At 43.5% G+C, this 14,741-nt stretch overlaps 2 protein-coding genes across 13 annotated transcripts in view; one reads left to right on the forward strand and one right to left on the reverse strand.

The window, feature by feature from the left end:
- Nucleotides 1–11,021, forward strand: part of TIAM2 (TIAM Rac1 associated GEF 2) — a 272,290-nt gene extending 261,269 nt beyond the window's left edge. For 6 of the 8 annotated variants that reach the window (XM_045390320.3, XM_045390326.3, XM_045390325.3 and 3 more), the window contains 8 exons: nt 1,184–1,363; nt 3,131–3,249; nt 4,237–4,345; nt 5,267–5,325; nt 6,274–6,379; nt 7,294–7,381; nt 7,743–7,897; nt 9,808–11,021. In XM_045390320.3, the coding sequence (XP_045246255.2) occupies nt 1,184–1,363; nt 3,131–3,249; nt 4,237–4,345; nt 5,267–5,325; nt 6,274–6,379; nt 7,294–7,381; nt 7,743–7,897; nt 9,808–10,445 (1,454 nt within the window). In that variant the 3' untranslated portion in view covers nt 10,446–11,021. Of the gene's footprint in view, nt 1–1,183; nt 1,364–3,130; nt 3,302–4,236; nt 4,346–5,266; nt 5,326–6,273; nt 6,380–7,293; nt 7,382–7,742; nt 7,898–9,807 lie in introns of those variants that run through there. The other 2 variants (XR_012433556.1, XM_074037307.1) reach the window with 2 other exon arrangements.
- A 4-nt stretch (nt 11,022–11,025) lies between these two features.
- Nucleotides 11,026–14,741, reverse strand: part of TFB1M (transcription factor B1, mitochondrial) — a 54,402-nt gene continuing 50,686 nt past the window's right edge. For all 5 annotated transcript variants that reach the window (XM_074037316.1, XM_015448832.3, XM_065543612.1 and 2 more), the window contains 2 exons: nt 13,567–13,694; nt 11,026–11,379 (listed from right to left, as the gene is read on the reverse strand). In XM_074037316.1, the coding sequence (XP_073893417.1) occupies nt 11,136–11,379; nt 13,567–13,694 (372 nt within the window). In that variant the 3' untranslated portion in view covers nt 11,026–11,135. The remainder of the gene's footprint in view (nt 11,380–13,566; nt 13,695–14,741) is intronic.

Below are 14,741 nucleotides of genomic sequence, written 5' to 3' on the forward strand. Positions count from 1 at the left end.
TGTCACCACCTTCTTGGCCTGGTAATCACATTCAAAATGGTATTGCATCTCCTGGAATATGTGATCTTACAACACAATCCCAAATAAGGGTTTATCTTCCTTCAGAGTAGGTACATTCCAAGCAGCTGGTCATCCATTGCCAACTGGTGGAATCCAAGTAGCACTGGTGTATCCGCTGGTACTCAAACCAAATGCACCTGGATTCCTACACACACCCTTCATGGTACTCAGACACTGAACAGAGGGGCAGTTTTCACTGCCAGAGAGGGTCCTACTGCCATGCCTGGTGGAAGGGAGCTGTGGCTCTGGGTGTGCGAACGGTGAATCTGCTTGGAGCTGTGGAGTGAAGGGTATAGGCTGCAGTGCCTGTCACCTTACTTTACAGGAGAAAAGATACTGCTTTTCAGAATAAGAATAAGCAACAATTAGAGTGAGGCCAGTGGGAAAAACACTGGTTTATTTTTCTTTATGAAATTTTTGTGGGTATGGTGTAGGGTCTGGATAACATTGCTTAATGGCTTTTTTGATGTTGTTTTTTTTGAGGTGGAGTCTCACTCTGTTGTCTAGGCTGGAGTGCAGTGGCGCGATCTTGACTCACTGCAACCTCCACCTCAGGGGTTGAGGTGATTCTCCTGCCTCAGCCTCCCGAGTAGCTGGGATTACAGGCACTCACCACCATGCCTGGCTAATTCTTGTATTTTTAGTAGAGACAGGTTTCACCATGTTGGCCAGGCTAGTCTCGAACTCCTGACCTCAGATGATCCACCCGCCTCAGCCTCCCAAAGTGCTGGGATTACAGGAGCCACTGTGCCTGGTCACACTTCATGGCTTTTAATGAATTGTTTGAAACTCACTTTTTAGGTCACCTATAACAATATTTCTCGTGGATATACATGAAATGTGTCTTTAAGTCAGACATTCCTGCATGTTGAGTCGGTGTTACTCTTTGGCGTGCAGCCTGCATTCCATCCTCGGAAGCTCCCAGGCTCCAGGGCGGTCAGGGCTGTGGCAGAATCCCACGCTGACAGCTGGGTGCCTGACCCGCTGATGTGTTGGGGTTTTTATTAAAGAATGGTATTAGGAGGACTATAGAAATGGATGAGCTATAAATGTTAAAAGATAAATGAAGAATTTAATTCACCCCACTGTGCTCTTCTAAGGTCTTTTATCCATCTGCTTGTAGCTAAAACTGACAAAGCCTTCAAGGCTTTTCTGGACGCCCGGAACCCCACCAAGCAGCATTCCTCCACGCTGGAGTCCTACCTCATCAAGCCGGTTCAGAGAGTGCTCAAGTACCCGCTGCTGCTCAAGGAGCTGGTGTCCCTGACGGACCAGGAGAGTGAGGAACATTACCACCTGACGGGTGAGGAGGCGGCGAGGGGCACCCCTGGGCAAGGGCCGGACAGGGCGGCGAGGGGCACCCCCGGGCGAGGGGCTGCCTGCCGTGCCCTGGGCCTGCCAGCTCACCTCTTCCCCGCCTAGTGGCATGTCCTGTGTCACTTTTCAGTTCTGCGATGGTTCATCTTAGGTTTCATGTGAATATGTGAAAGTAGCTAGGTGTCTGGTCACTCCTTTAGAGCTTACAAAATACTTGGGTAAAAATGATCTCTTCAGGGTATCACCATTCTCCTCCTATGCGGGGATGATTCCGTCTACACTCTCAAAATAAGTAAATTACCTCAGGTCACTTGGCTCTGAAACTGTGCCGCTGGAACTGAAAATCAGCCCTATTTTCCTATCACTTGGTTAAGTTTTGTGGTGGTCGCCACCCGAGCTGCTGGTTGGATTTGTTGGGTGAGGCTCCACCTTGTGGAGATCTGTGAGCAGAGCTCGGCTCCGAAACCAAACTCCCAGTGATGGGTTGTGCTTTCAAGTCGCTGCTGTTGTGTTACCATTTGAACCTCTGAAATTACTGGCCTGAGACACAATTTGCCAAAAACACAAAGCTTGCAGTTTGATAATAAGTAGAGGATCCTTAAAGAGGGGCTTTATTTGGGTTGGAGATAGTGATTTGTTCATATGTTGAAAGTAGGAGGTTCAGTTAAACCATAGGTGATAAAATTTCTAGGGAGAGAGAGAGACTTACTAACACTTTAGTGTTACTGAATAATAAATACTGAGATGAGCATAAATTAAACTGGCTCTTTTTTCCATGACAAGCATAGTTTGGTATCAAGCTCAACAAGAGGAAAGCATTTTTGTATGACAGTTAAATTCTGTAATAATACAAATTATCTTCAGCATTCATACTGTGTAAAAACTTCATTTTGTATTAAGATCATCTTTAGAAGGGTTTGATTTAAAAAACTTCCTTCCAAACTTCCCTCCAGATAGAATTAAAATGCTGAATTGGGAGAAAAAAAGTATGAAGAATACTGAATTTAGAAGTGACCTAAAATTTTGCTTTTTGGCTTTTATAAAATAATGTATCCCTCATATTCCTTCATGGGAAGTTATGAACATATACCATATATAAATGTAAACAATTGTTCTGTCAGTCTGTCATGTACGGGGGTGTTGTTATGTTCTATTTAAACCTGGATCCCGGTTCCCAGAAGGGGAAGCCAAACTCGGGAGCTGGTGCCCGAAGCCCAGTCAGTCTTGGGTTTGAAGCCTGGCTCCATTCTCGTGCTTTCCTCTCTGGAACTCCGGCAGAATATCCTGCACTCACTTTTCTCACCTGTAAAATGGGATTGATTAGTCTTTAGTTAGTTATTGTGTACACTAAATGAGATGATTCACAGAAATCACCTGTCGTGATCCTTGCTGAGTAGAAAGTGCTCCATACATGTCAGTTGTCGTTATTAGTGATACTTTTCACTGATACTCTGCCTCATTTCAAAAAGAATTTGAAGAAGAAGATAATTTTGCTGTTCTTCATTCTAATGGCTGGGCTACAGTGGGCTATTGTGACTTATTCTGAATGTAATGCTCCTGCTAGTGGGTACTGGTCTGGAATCCTGAGTTGAATCTTGACTCCATTATTACTGTTGGATAGGATCTAAAACAATATAAATATTTATTTATTCTTAAATAAATATGATTTATATAAATCATATTTAAGAATATTTAAGAATAAATATTTATAAATATGATTTCATATTAATAAATATGATTTCATATCTTGCAGAAGCACTAAAGGCAATGGAGAAAGTAGCGAGCCACATCAACGAGATGCAGAAGATCTATGAGGATTATGGGACCGTGTTTGACCAGCTAGTAGCTGAGCAGAGCGGAACCGAGAAGGAGGTCCCGTGAGGCGTCTGCACTCTGGGAGCCTAGTGCATGTGGTGTGGGGTCTGTAGGTGACCTCTCAGACAGGCTGCCCTGTTAGGACTTCCCTGGAGGAGAAAATGCCTAAGATTTTCTTGATAACAATGTGTCTAATGAACTATACAATTTATGTATAGACATATCATAAACTTCATTACACTGGTTTAAAATATAACCTTATGTCACGTTCACATTGGCTGGAACATCCGTGGAGGGTGAGCTGGCAGAGGCTGGGGCGGAGAAAGGACGTGGGAACTGGCAGTGTGGAGTCTGGGGCTTTTCCTTTTTTATTTTGCTTTTTTTTTTTTTTTTTTTTAAAAACATCAAATATATTTTTTTTAACATCAAACATATATATTTTTAACATCACATATTGGTGGTTGCCTGCTTACTTATAAAACTAGTCCAAGCAGGATTTGACATTTTCTGTATTTTTCCTTTTTATCTGATTGCTTAATTTATCATCTTGTGCTTCTAAAGCTGGCATGCTGGAAGTAGCATAGTTTAGGCAGAAAATGGCAGGAACAGGAAAGAGCTGGAGATCAGTCCTTCACTCTGGCCAGTTTCAATGCTGGTGCTCTTTTATCAGCGGCCCGAACGGAGCTCAGAGGTGGTGGATGTACTAGATCCCAGGGGAAAGCTTACAAAGGCACTCGAGAAGAACCACGGACACTGGTAGAGTTCATCTTATGGAAATCGAGTTGGTCACAAGGCATGTCTCACCTACATGTGTGGGCATTGGAGCAAAATGCCTTCAGCTTTATGTTATTGATCAGACACTTTGGTGCTTAGCTCATATTTTCAAAACCTCCACTATTTAAGGCCCCATGTTTACAGGTATCATAAAAATTAAACCAGCTGTGCTTGCATTTTAGCAATGACTGTGTGTACATCACTATCTAACATGAGATGATCTAGCATGGGATTTCCGTATCTTCCTTACCTCCTCTTTTTACAATCTAGGTAACAGAACTTTCGATGGGAGAGCTTCTGATGCACTCTACGGTTTCCTGGCTGAATCCATTTCTGTCTCTAGGAAAAGCTAGAAAGGACCTTGAGCTCACAGTATTTGGTTAGTATTCCATTCAGAAGAATGTAGACTGAAGAGGCTGGGATTAACGAAGAACTTCACTGGCCACACCAGTCCAATTCACTCCTGGGCTCCAGGAGTTAGAATTGCTATAATGGTTGGGGACTTAACAGGGCCAGCCCCCAACTATTTAAAACTCCGGCATCTCTCTGCATCCTCATTATCTTGTTCTCCCTTCTGCTGCTTGGCTCAGGCCAAGTGTTACAGGAACAGATCCCTGAGGCTATTTTGAAACCCGCTATCTTTTCTTTTTCTTTTTCTTTTTTTGAGACAAGGTTTCACTCTTGTTCCCCAGGCTGGAGTGCAATGGTGTGATCTCTGCTCACTGCAACCGCCACCTCCCAGGTTCAAGCGATTCTCCTGCCTAAGCCTCCTGAGTAGCTGGGATTACAGGTGCTCGCCACCACGCCCAGCTGATTTTTGTATTTTTAGTAGAGATGGGGTTTCACCATGCTGGCCAGGCTGGTCTCGAATTCCTGACCTCAGGTGATCCACTTGCCTCAGCCTCCCAAAGTGCTGGGATTACAGGCATGAGCCACCGCGCCTGGCCAGAAACCTGCTATCTTAATAGTCTGCTGCATTTCAAGATGTTTTAATTCTCTCTGAGAGTTGGGAGAGCAAGTGACAGTATATTGTCACTGAGAGAACACAGTTTCAATAAAACAAAGAGTTTAAAAAAGCCAAGATCAACTTCCAATAGTAGCTTGTAAATAAGCAGGTGCTTCTGCATAGTTCAAATATGAGCAAAAGGGAAGTACCATTTATTCACTCATGTGTTGGCAGAGTAAGGTCTTAGAGACTCATACATTTGAAGAGTGTTATTCTGTTAAGACATTCAGCTCTAGTTTAACCTTGGAAGAGTTGCATAAAATAAAGACTTTCTTTCTCTTTTCCTTTCTTTAGTTTTTAAGAGAGCCGTCATACTGGTTTATAAAGAAAACTGCAAACTGAAAAAGAAATTGGTAAGGCAAAAATTTGTTTTAATTTAAGCTACCTTTTCATGGCTGTATCTTCCTATTAACATTGAACTGAAAAGCCCACTGAGCACCACGGCTGTGCTGACTGATACTGCTTACTCTGAGGGTCACTAACCCCATCACATACTGAGAGCGTCTCTGAGTCTCCCCGTGAAAGATGTCTGTTTTAAAAGAAGATGTACAGCTGGGCATGGTGGCTTATGCCTGTAATCCCAGCACTTTCGGAGGCTGAGGCTTGAGCCCAGGAATTTGAGACCAGCCTGGCCAACAAGGTGAAACCTTGCCTCTACCAAAAATACAAGAAGTAGCTGGGTGTGGTAGCACGTGCCTGTAGTCCCAGCTACTTGGGAGGCTGAGGCAGGAGGATCAATTGAACCCAGGAGGTGGAAGCTGCAGTGAGCCTTGATCATGCCACTGCATTCCAGCCTGTGCGACAGAGTGAGACCCTGTCAATAAATAAATAAGTAAATGAAGTAGATAAATACTTATATGGGGGCCTACATAGAAGATCAACTTTTATATCCCTGAAAATGGCCCATGGTTGTTCCATACACAGTCTGTGAAACTTTGGTTTATTTTCAAATGCCTCTTACCTTGACTCAGAAAAACAAAAACAAAGCTTAGCTGTGGATACCATATGCCATCAGTTTACCATTCAGAGACAGCGTGAGGGCGTGGAAGCCTTGGCTGCTCTTCTCGCTTTGAGACCTGTAACTGATTCTGAACCACAACTCGGCCTTCCCACCTTCCCCAGCAATGTGAGGTCTTTGAGAATTGGGTGCGTAGCTGATTGACTTCTGTGCCCTGAACACCCACATGGCTGCTCGGAGACTCGCCCACAGGGAGAACATAAACTCCTATTCACCATGCACACATCCTCCCCCAGTGAGACAGCTTCCCTAACACTTTTCTTGGTGGGCCTTCATGTTACAGCCCTCGAATTCCCGGCCTGCACACAACTCTGCTGACTTGGACCCATTTAAATTCCGCTGGTTGATCCCCATCTCCGCGCTTCAAGTCAGACTGGGGAATCCAGCAGGTAACTGTTTCATGCGGTACGATGCCAGAAAAAGCATTTCAGTAGACTTCACTGTGGAATGAAAAGAAAGAAAGGACCTTGGGGATAATTTTTGGTGCCTTTTATTTTATAGACAAGGAAAACGAGGACAAAGAGAGGTTATTTTGCTGTTCCTTAGCAGACTTCTGGGAGAAAGTAAATGCTGGTGGATAGCTTTTTCTTTGCCAAATGCCTTTCATTGTTTCCTTATTGTCTCTATCAATAGTTTTCAACATTTTCCTTTCTGCCTTGATACCCTAAAATGTATTAGAAAAACAGATCCACAAATTTATGTTTTTACAAATTTAGAATATAGCAGAAAATTCCTTAAGGTTAGGTAGTACTTTAGGTGATATAAAAAGAAAAAAATCTTTGACTCTGGAAAATGTTCAGAGATCCTTCCAGAGTAACCTTGTTTTGGTGACAGGCCTCTGGTGACAGAAGAGGCCAGCAGGCTGAGTCATGCAGTGACCTGCTGGGCTTCTGTTTAACTTTTGTCAGAAGTGCTTATGTTTTCTAGAACATGACTGCATTTGGGGTTGGCCTCTTTTACCTCAAGTATCCCAGTTCCTGTTCCGTCCAAGGAAAGGGCAAAACTGCAAAGGAGGGTTGAAGAATAGGATCCACCAAATCTTCCCCAGACAGGGGCTCCAGAGAGAGGGCGAAGGCAGTTCAGATGGAGGAAAATCTGCAACAGGAAATGTAAAGAGTAACCAAAAGGCATTTCAGTTCGTGTAACTCTGAAAATCATACATAGAACAAGCCACAGAAGAAAACGAGCCAGGACTGGGAATATTAGACTTTCTTAACTCATGAGATTTAAACTTCACAAGTGTTCTTAACCACAGCATTTTGGGCAAAGTTGTAGACTCTTGTTTCCATTTCCTTTTACACAGGGACAGAAAATAATTCCATATGGGAACTGATCCATACGAAGTCAGAAATAGAAGGACGGCCAGAAACCATCTTTCAGTTGTGTTGCAGGTATGACTGACTTCCAAAGATTAAAACCAACAGAAATAACATAGAATTATGTCTCTTAAGGAAGGGAGTTTATATTTAGTGCCCTCCTGAATTTTGATGACATCAGGGTCACACTCCCCACCCTCCAAAAAAGGCAACTGAGGCCGCTAGTAGGAGAATACATTGACTAAATAAATATCAAAATCTTAAGAGTGATCAATTCTCACCTCCTTTTGTATGGGAGGCCACATGGCACTGCTGTTGGGTGGCTGGCTGGCAGCCTGGCCCAGCAGGTGCAAGGTGCAGGAACACAGGCGGGCGTGGAATGGAAGCACGATGAACACTCTGGACACTTCTGCTCTTTTCTCTCCCCCCCACCCAGTGACAGTGAAAGCAAAACCAACATTGTTAAGGTGATTCGTTCTATCCTGAGGGAAAACTTCAGGCGTCACATAAAGTGTGAATTACCACTGGAGAAAACATGTAAGGATCGCCTGGTACCTCTTAAGAACCGAGTTCCTGTTTCAGCTAAATTAGGTGAGAATTTTGCTAGCCTTGTGTTTATTCAAGCAAACATTATGAGCTTCTGAAAAGGATATATGCTCTTGTAATACAGCTGTGAGTTTTCACTTTGTAAGTCATCAAGGTACTTTTATCTCCTTTGAAGAAACCTAAACATGCCTCTTGCTCCCAGACATTCTACTGGAAAATACAGCCACCCCCAACCCCCAACCCCTTGTCTTCCTACCAGCTGACATAGTCCAAATGTACGATTTTGTTTCTTCCACTAAGATGTGCACGGGTCCAGGGACTTTGTTTTCCTCACTGCTGTATTCCCAGTGCTCAGCAGTGCCAGGCATCCTGAAGGTCAATGCTGAATGAAGATCAAGAACCTTACACAGAGGGTCTCCACCTTCTGATGGTTCAACTTACAATTTTTTGACTTTACCATGGTGTGAAAGTGACACACATTCTGTAGAAACCGTACTTCGAATACCCAGACAGCCATTCTGTTTTTCGTTTCAAGTGCAGCATTCAATACATTTCATAACACTTAATTATAAAACAGACCTTGTGCTTTGTCCAACCGTAGGCTACTGTAAGTGTTCTGAGCACACTGAAGGCAGGCTGGGCTAAGCCGCAGTGGTTAGTAGGTATATTAAATGCATTCTCGATTTCAATATTATCAACTGAACAATGGGTTGATTGGGATGTAATGCCGTCTAAGTTAAGGGGCCTCTTAAGAACTTATCGTTCTTAATCGATAAGGCACCAAGTAAGCATTTCAAATCACATTATTCTGCTTGTTTCTAAAATTTCAGCTTAAGTTTTCAGAACCTTATTTCTACATTAACTATTTTGTTATTATCTTTGTTGTTTTTAGTCTTAGAAAATGTAAAACTTCTCTTTTTCATGTCAAATCAATGTGACCTCTTCAGATTTACCACATATTTACTATTTTCTCCATTGTCAAAATAAACTGGCCATCAAAATAACATGCTGTTATTATTTGTAGAAACACCAAAACTGAGAACTCCCTTGCTTCTTTCAATCCAAGAGAACAGAACTACACACACACACCCCCACCCACCCACCCACACACACCCCTATAACATCAAATTTCAGAAAGTTGGTTTGAAATTCCAGCAGAGACAGTTCTCATATGAGAAAGAGAGTATTTTCTAGGCCGGGCATAGTGGCTCATGCCTGTAATCCCAGCACTTTGGGAGGCCAAGGCAGGTGGATCCCTTGAGCTCTTGAGTACAGGAGTTTGAGACCAACCTGGGCAACATGGCGAAACCCCATCTCTACAAAAAAATATAAAAATTAGCTGGGCATGGTCGTGCGCACCTATAGTCCCAGCTACTCAGGAGGCTGAGGTGGGAGGATCACTTGAGCCCAGGAGGTGGAGGTTGCAGTGAGCGGAGATCACACCACTGCACTCCAGCCTGGGTGGCAGATCAAGACACTGTCTTTAAAAAAAAGCGGGGGCGGGGGGAGTATTTTCTACTTTTAATTGAGCAGCAAGGGAAATCCACAAAGTGAGAAGATGCATGGTGTGATCTCGATGATCAAATTACAAAGCACCTTAGTGAAAGAAAGGAGCCTAGATTTATTAGCAATTAACTTTTCAATGTACTCATTGGCAAAATAGGAAATCTTAGCCCATATAGTAGTTTCTAGTGTCTAGTTCTATCTAAATAATTGAGCTCTGATAATCTAAAAATGCTGAATTGCCCAACTTACAACTGTAAACCTAAGTCAAAAATTTCCATGTTTTCAGTAGCTACGTTTTTGCCTAAATACCAGGATAGTTGCTACCTGAAGTCATATCATAAAATAAAATCTTAATTAAGATGTTAAATCTTACACAGGCTTTGAGGCAAACGTTACACATTGTGTAACCTGTTTCTGTATCACAGCGAAATGTGTTTTTCTCACTGCAGCTTCATCCAGGTCTTTAAAAGTCCTGAAGAATTCCTCCAGCAACGAGTGGACCGGTGAGACTGGCAAGGGAACCTCGCTGGACTCAGACGAGGGCAGCTTGAGCAGCGGCACCCAGAGCAGCGGCTGCCCCACGGCCGAGGGCAGGCAGGACTCCAAGACTGCTTCTCCCGGGAAATACCCACACCCTGGCTTGGCAGATTTTGCGGACAATCTCATCAAAGAGAGTGACATCCTGAGCGATGAAGATGATGACCACCATCAAACTCTGAAGCGGGGCAGCCCTACTAAAGACATCGAAATTCAGTTCCAGAGACTGAGGATTTCTGAGGACCCAGACGTTCACCCCGAGGCTGAGCAGCAGCCTGGCCCGGAGGCGGGCGAGGGCCAGAAAGGAGGAGAGCAGCCCAAACTGGTCCGGGGGCACTTCTGCCCCATCAAACGAAAAGCCAACAGCACCAAGAGGGACAGAGGAACTTTGCTCAAGGCACAGCTCCGTCACCAGTCCCTTGACAGTCAATCTGAAAATGCCACCATCGATCTAAATTCTGTTCTAGAGCGAGAATTCAGTGTCCAGAGTTTAACATCTGTTGTCAATGAGGAGTGTTTTTATGAAACAGAGAGCCATGGAAAATCATAGTACGATTCAATCCAGATATGGGTTAAATTCCTCATTTTACTTTTAAACTGGTGGTAAAGTGGAAATTGCAAAAAAACTATTCATTCCTGGGTTTTGTGCAGTATACATTTTCCCACGAAATGGTTGTAAAGATTTAAGTTATTTTAATTTATTGTGGATCAGAAACCTAGAAGAAACTGGTCAGAATCTGTAAATTACTTAGTTTATATCCACTTTGAGCAGGTATCAAATGATTTAGAATCCTTAAAATTGCCTTCTAATTATTTTAAGTTATGTGGAAAAAGTAAGGCTGGGGAAGTTGTGATTAATAGTTTTCAAAGGGTCATTTTTAAAAATCCTCTGGGCATTTTCTTTCAGCTGTCAGTTTTTGCTTTATTTAAAGCATATTTAAGTTATTTTAATGTGGTTTAGGGGCAAAATGTGCAGATACTTCATTTTTGTAAGATTGTAATAGATGCTGTTTATACTAAACCTGTTGTATCTATACAGTATATATTAAAAGAAAGCTTGTACTGTACCTTATTTGATGATATTTATTTTCTCTGCCAAGCTGTATAGTAAAAGGAAAGTAAGTCACATCTGGTCATTGGCATTTTTATTGTCATTCTGTAAAGACAAAAGAGTACCCATATAAGAAGCTCCACGTAGTGCAAATCGACATCTGGTAGGCTGCTCGCCCCCAGGCAGCAGCTAGAGTCTGTAACTCTTCGCGTCATCCTGTTTTTCTTTCTTTTTGATTTTTCTTTGCCTGAGTTCTTCTCTGAAATTATATGCAAAGAGTTGTGGGTCTTCATCACACATTCTTCTGTATACCTCACAGAGGCTTTTAAAGTGTGAGATGGAGAGCTGGCGAGGCCGAAGAGTAGGGTCTATGTCTGCCAACTCTAACAGCCTGCCCGTGTTTTCCAAGCGCTGTGCTTCAGGGAATAACATTCTGAAGGGAAGAGAGAAATATCAGAATTTTACTTAAATTCCACCAATCACGACACCTTTTAACCCTCATTTGAAAACAACACAGCTGCTGACTACTGCCAGCTGGAGGGAGTGGCAGGAGCCTCCTGGATTATATAGCACCAGGTAACAGGCACGGCCCACGACTGAGGCAGCTCTAACCTGATGCGCGGGGCAAGCCCACAATGGGAAAGCATTCTCCAAAGCTCAATCAGTACATGCACTTTTTAAGGTAAGTTTAACATCTGCTCAGCTGCGTTCTTGTAGAACTATAAGCTTGATTTGCCTCATGTTTCGATGTGAAAGTTGTATTATTTCTTGTGTGACAAATCCCCAGTTTTGATTCTCTAGAATTTGAATTTATCAGCCTTTATAGAACTCTTCATGCTAAAAGAGTTACTTTTTTTGCTAAAAGTTTGAAAATAGCTGATAGGAAAATATAAATAATTATCCCTCTTGTTATTTTTCAAGCATCTTTAAAACTGATTTGAAGTAGAGAATATATTTTAAATTTCACCTATCTGAATTGAACCATTGTTTTAAAATAAATAGCAGAACTGCTTGAAACGCTGTGGAGTTAGGCCTGGATTGCATTTTTCTTCAAGTCTCAGGGTTCTTACAGAGCTCATCCCAAAGGGCTTGGAAGGTGTCATGGTCGGGGAGATTGCATGTTGCTTATAGGCTGATTGATAGTCCTTTCAACAAGGAATTGCATGTCCCCCACAGTTTCAGGGTGACAGATCTTTGAGTTCAGTTTCATGGCAAAGAGGACCTGATGACGGTTTCTAACATGTGAAGAACACCAACAGGTCAAAGAACTTTGCCCTGTTACCCCAGATGGCACAGTATCTGGTCCATGTCTGTCCTGAGGACGGTGTGTCTGAAATGAATAGAGCCCTTCACTTAGCTGGGGGGTTGTCTTGGAAACGCTAGTGCCAGCTCTAGGCTCAGACCAATTCCAGGATTTCCAAAAGCACATAAAAGGACATAGGTTTGTGTTCCCCCTCCCCATGAATCAGGGCTATCAGGTACAGCTGTGTGGGTCCTGCTGTGCATGAGGGGTAAGTGTGAGCCGAAATCCAGCTTCTGTTCCCTCACCAGCAGCGCACGGCAGCTGAGGGCTGCAGCCACAGGGCTGTCTTTGTTCTAATTAGCACCAAAATGGCTGGCCAGTGGCATCTCTGTCACCAGCTCTGCACCTCAAGTCTCTGCTAGAGAAGCAGGAACTAGCTGGTAAGGTGGGAATCCTGGCTTAATTAGAGGCCACAAGTGGCAGGCTGACGCTCTAACTTCTGCCATCTGGTATCCTCGGCAATGGGCTTTGTGGGCTGCAGCGCTCTTAGGAGCTGATGCCCAGCCGGCCCCTAAAATAATCTGCTGTCATTTCATGTGCTGAAGGGACACTTCAGACCCTGTGAAGGAGAGAATTACAATGAAGCCATGTGAGGAGGTTTTAGAAACTGAGAAATATGTGCCTCTCCGGCTGAGCCCCTTTCAACAGCTGAATATGGATAGATGATCAGAGACGGAAATCTTTGACAAACACACGCTTTCCTGCCTTCTTAAGCAGACCATCACTGGGCCTGACTAAACAGCTTCTTGGCTCTTTCTGGATCTGCAACATAGCTGTGGTCCTTCAGAGCCCATCAAGGTGGGCGGCCTCTAGACCACCGCGCCCTGTTGGCTTTTCCCAGTGGTTCCTGTGAGCCTCTTGGGAGCAGCCGCTTTCTGTGAGATGGAAATGTGCTTTCGTGAGGACTTCGCGATGATTTTGGCTGCTCAGAAGTCACATTTGCTTCCTAGTTCTCAAGTATGTCCTCAAAGAAGAGACAGGGCAACTCGGAAGAAAGCAAGCACTTAAAAAACCCATTATTATCTGTCTCGAGTCCTCACTGGGGAACCACGAGCTCCCTAGTACACAGCCACTGTGAGCTGTGCAGTCCCCAATTCCAGGCTGTGTGTATGGTAAAGCCACCCTGTGACGGCCACCTGAGGTCTAGCAAGTCTTTGCTCTCTCCTCAGTGACAGTGAAGTCTTGTCCGTCACAGAACTGAACTCAGTGTAATACTCAGAGCTTTACCAATAGAGCAAACAAGGTTCTTACTCTTAAAAAGTGCCTAAGGATTTTATAAAGAAGACTACGACTGAAGAGAAGAAAAGGCATTCTTACCCGAGCCCTCGATGGCAGTATTTCCTTCGGAACTGAAATACATTCTGAACCACTTTTTCCACCAGCTTGAACGGCTGCTCTATCTTGGGCTGTATCAAGGGAGTGAAGTGCACCACGCCCACGTCCACCTTCATTGTAAGCAAACATATTATCATTCTGTGGCATGATATGTGGCATAGCGTGATCAATCAGCTCATCCTTGTTAAACAGGAGGATGGGCTGTCAACAGCCTGTTTTCATAAACCGACTCTTCCATGAACTTCAGTGTCATCTCTAGGCATGGAAGATGGTACATTCTGGATTTGCAAATGACATGGAGAAATCAGCTGGCTGCACCTGTTCTCTAATGACATCCACCAGACCTGTGCTTGATGGTCACTTAATTTTAAAACGCAGTTTCACAATGGCTTAAAAATCAATCCAAATCATTCAAGTCAGTCAGCAGATAACAGGTGGCATTAGAATATTTTAGTTTTTGAATGAGTAAAAAAAATAGGCTGCAGCAGCAGCTTCAAGACACGGAGAGAGGGCAGACAGGCCCCCAGGGACCACTCAGTGCTAAACTTCTCAGACAGAGACACCACTTATTTTCGGTAGACGCTGATTAATTAGCTGTAGTCTGAAAAGCCACAGAACTTTCTAGTAGCAACTTTAAATGCCCCGAAAGGCACAGGCAGGACTGAAATTGAAAATGGAAACCATAAAAAAAAGTCACTGTTTGATAGTGTTTAAACTACTGCCAGCTGTGGAGCTTCTTTAATTGTCAGGAGATACAACTTTTCAGGCATAACTGATAAGAGATTTACACCCTGATTTGTTCCAAAAATGGACTCATGGTAATTCACAAGGACACATTCAAATACCAAAGGAAAAACATTTAAAGACAGAGGGAAATGGAGTCAAAACAGTAACGACACACACAAAAATGCTGACGGAGACGACGGTCTAGGAAATGGGAAGTCTCGTCATAATTGACAAAAGCCTCAGTGTCCAGGAATTGTTAAACTTGTTAATGAGGATCTCACACAGACTCAACAAAAGGCAAAGAGAGTAGGGCAATTTAGGAGGTGTGGGCTGCACCACTGCTTTTCCAAAGGAACTCTATTGTGGAAATCCCACAGGGGTTGTCATTTTCTCTTAAGAGGACTTGCTTCTAAAGATCCTTGTGGCCACAT

This window comes from Macaca fascicularis, chromosome 4, assembly GCF_037993035.2.
Source record: "Macaca fascicularis isolate 582-1 chromosome 4, T2T-MFA8v1.1".
NCBI classification, from domain to species: domain Eukaryota; kingdom Metazoa; phylum Chordata; class Mammalia; order Primates; family Cercopithecidae; genus Macaca; species Macaca fascicularis.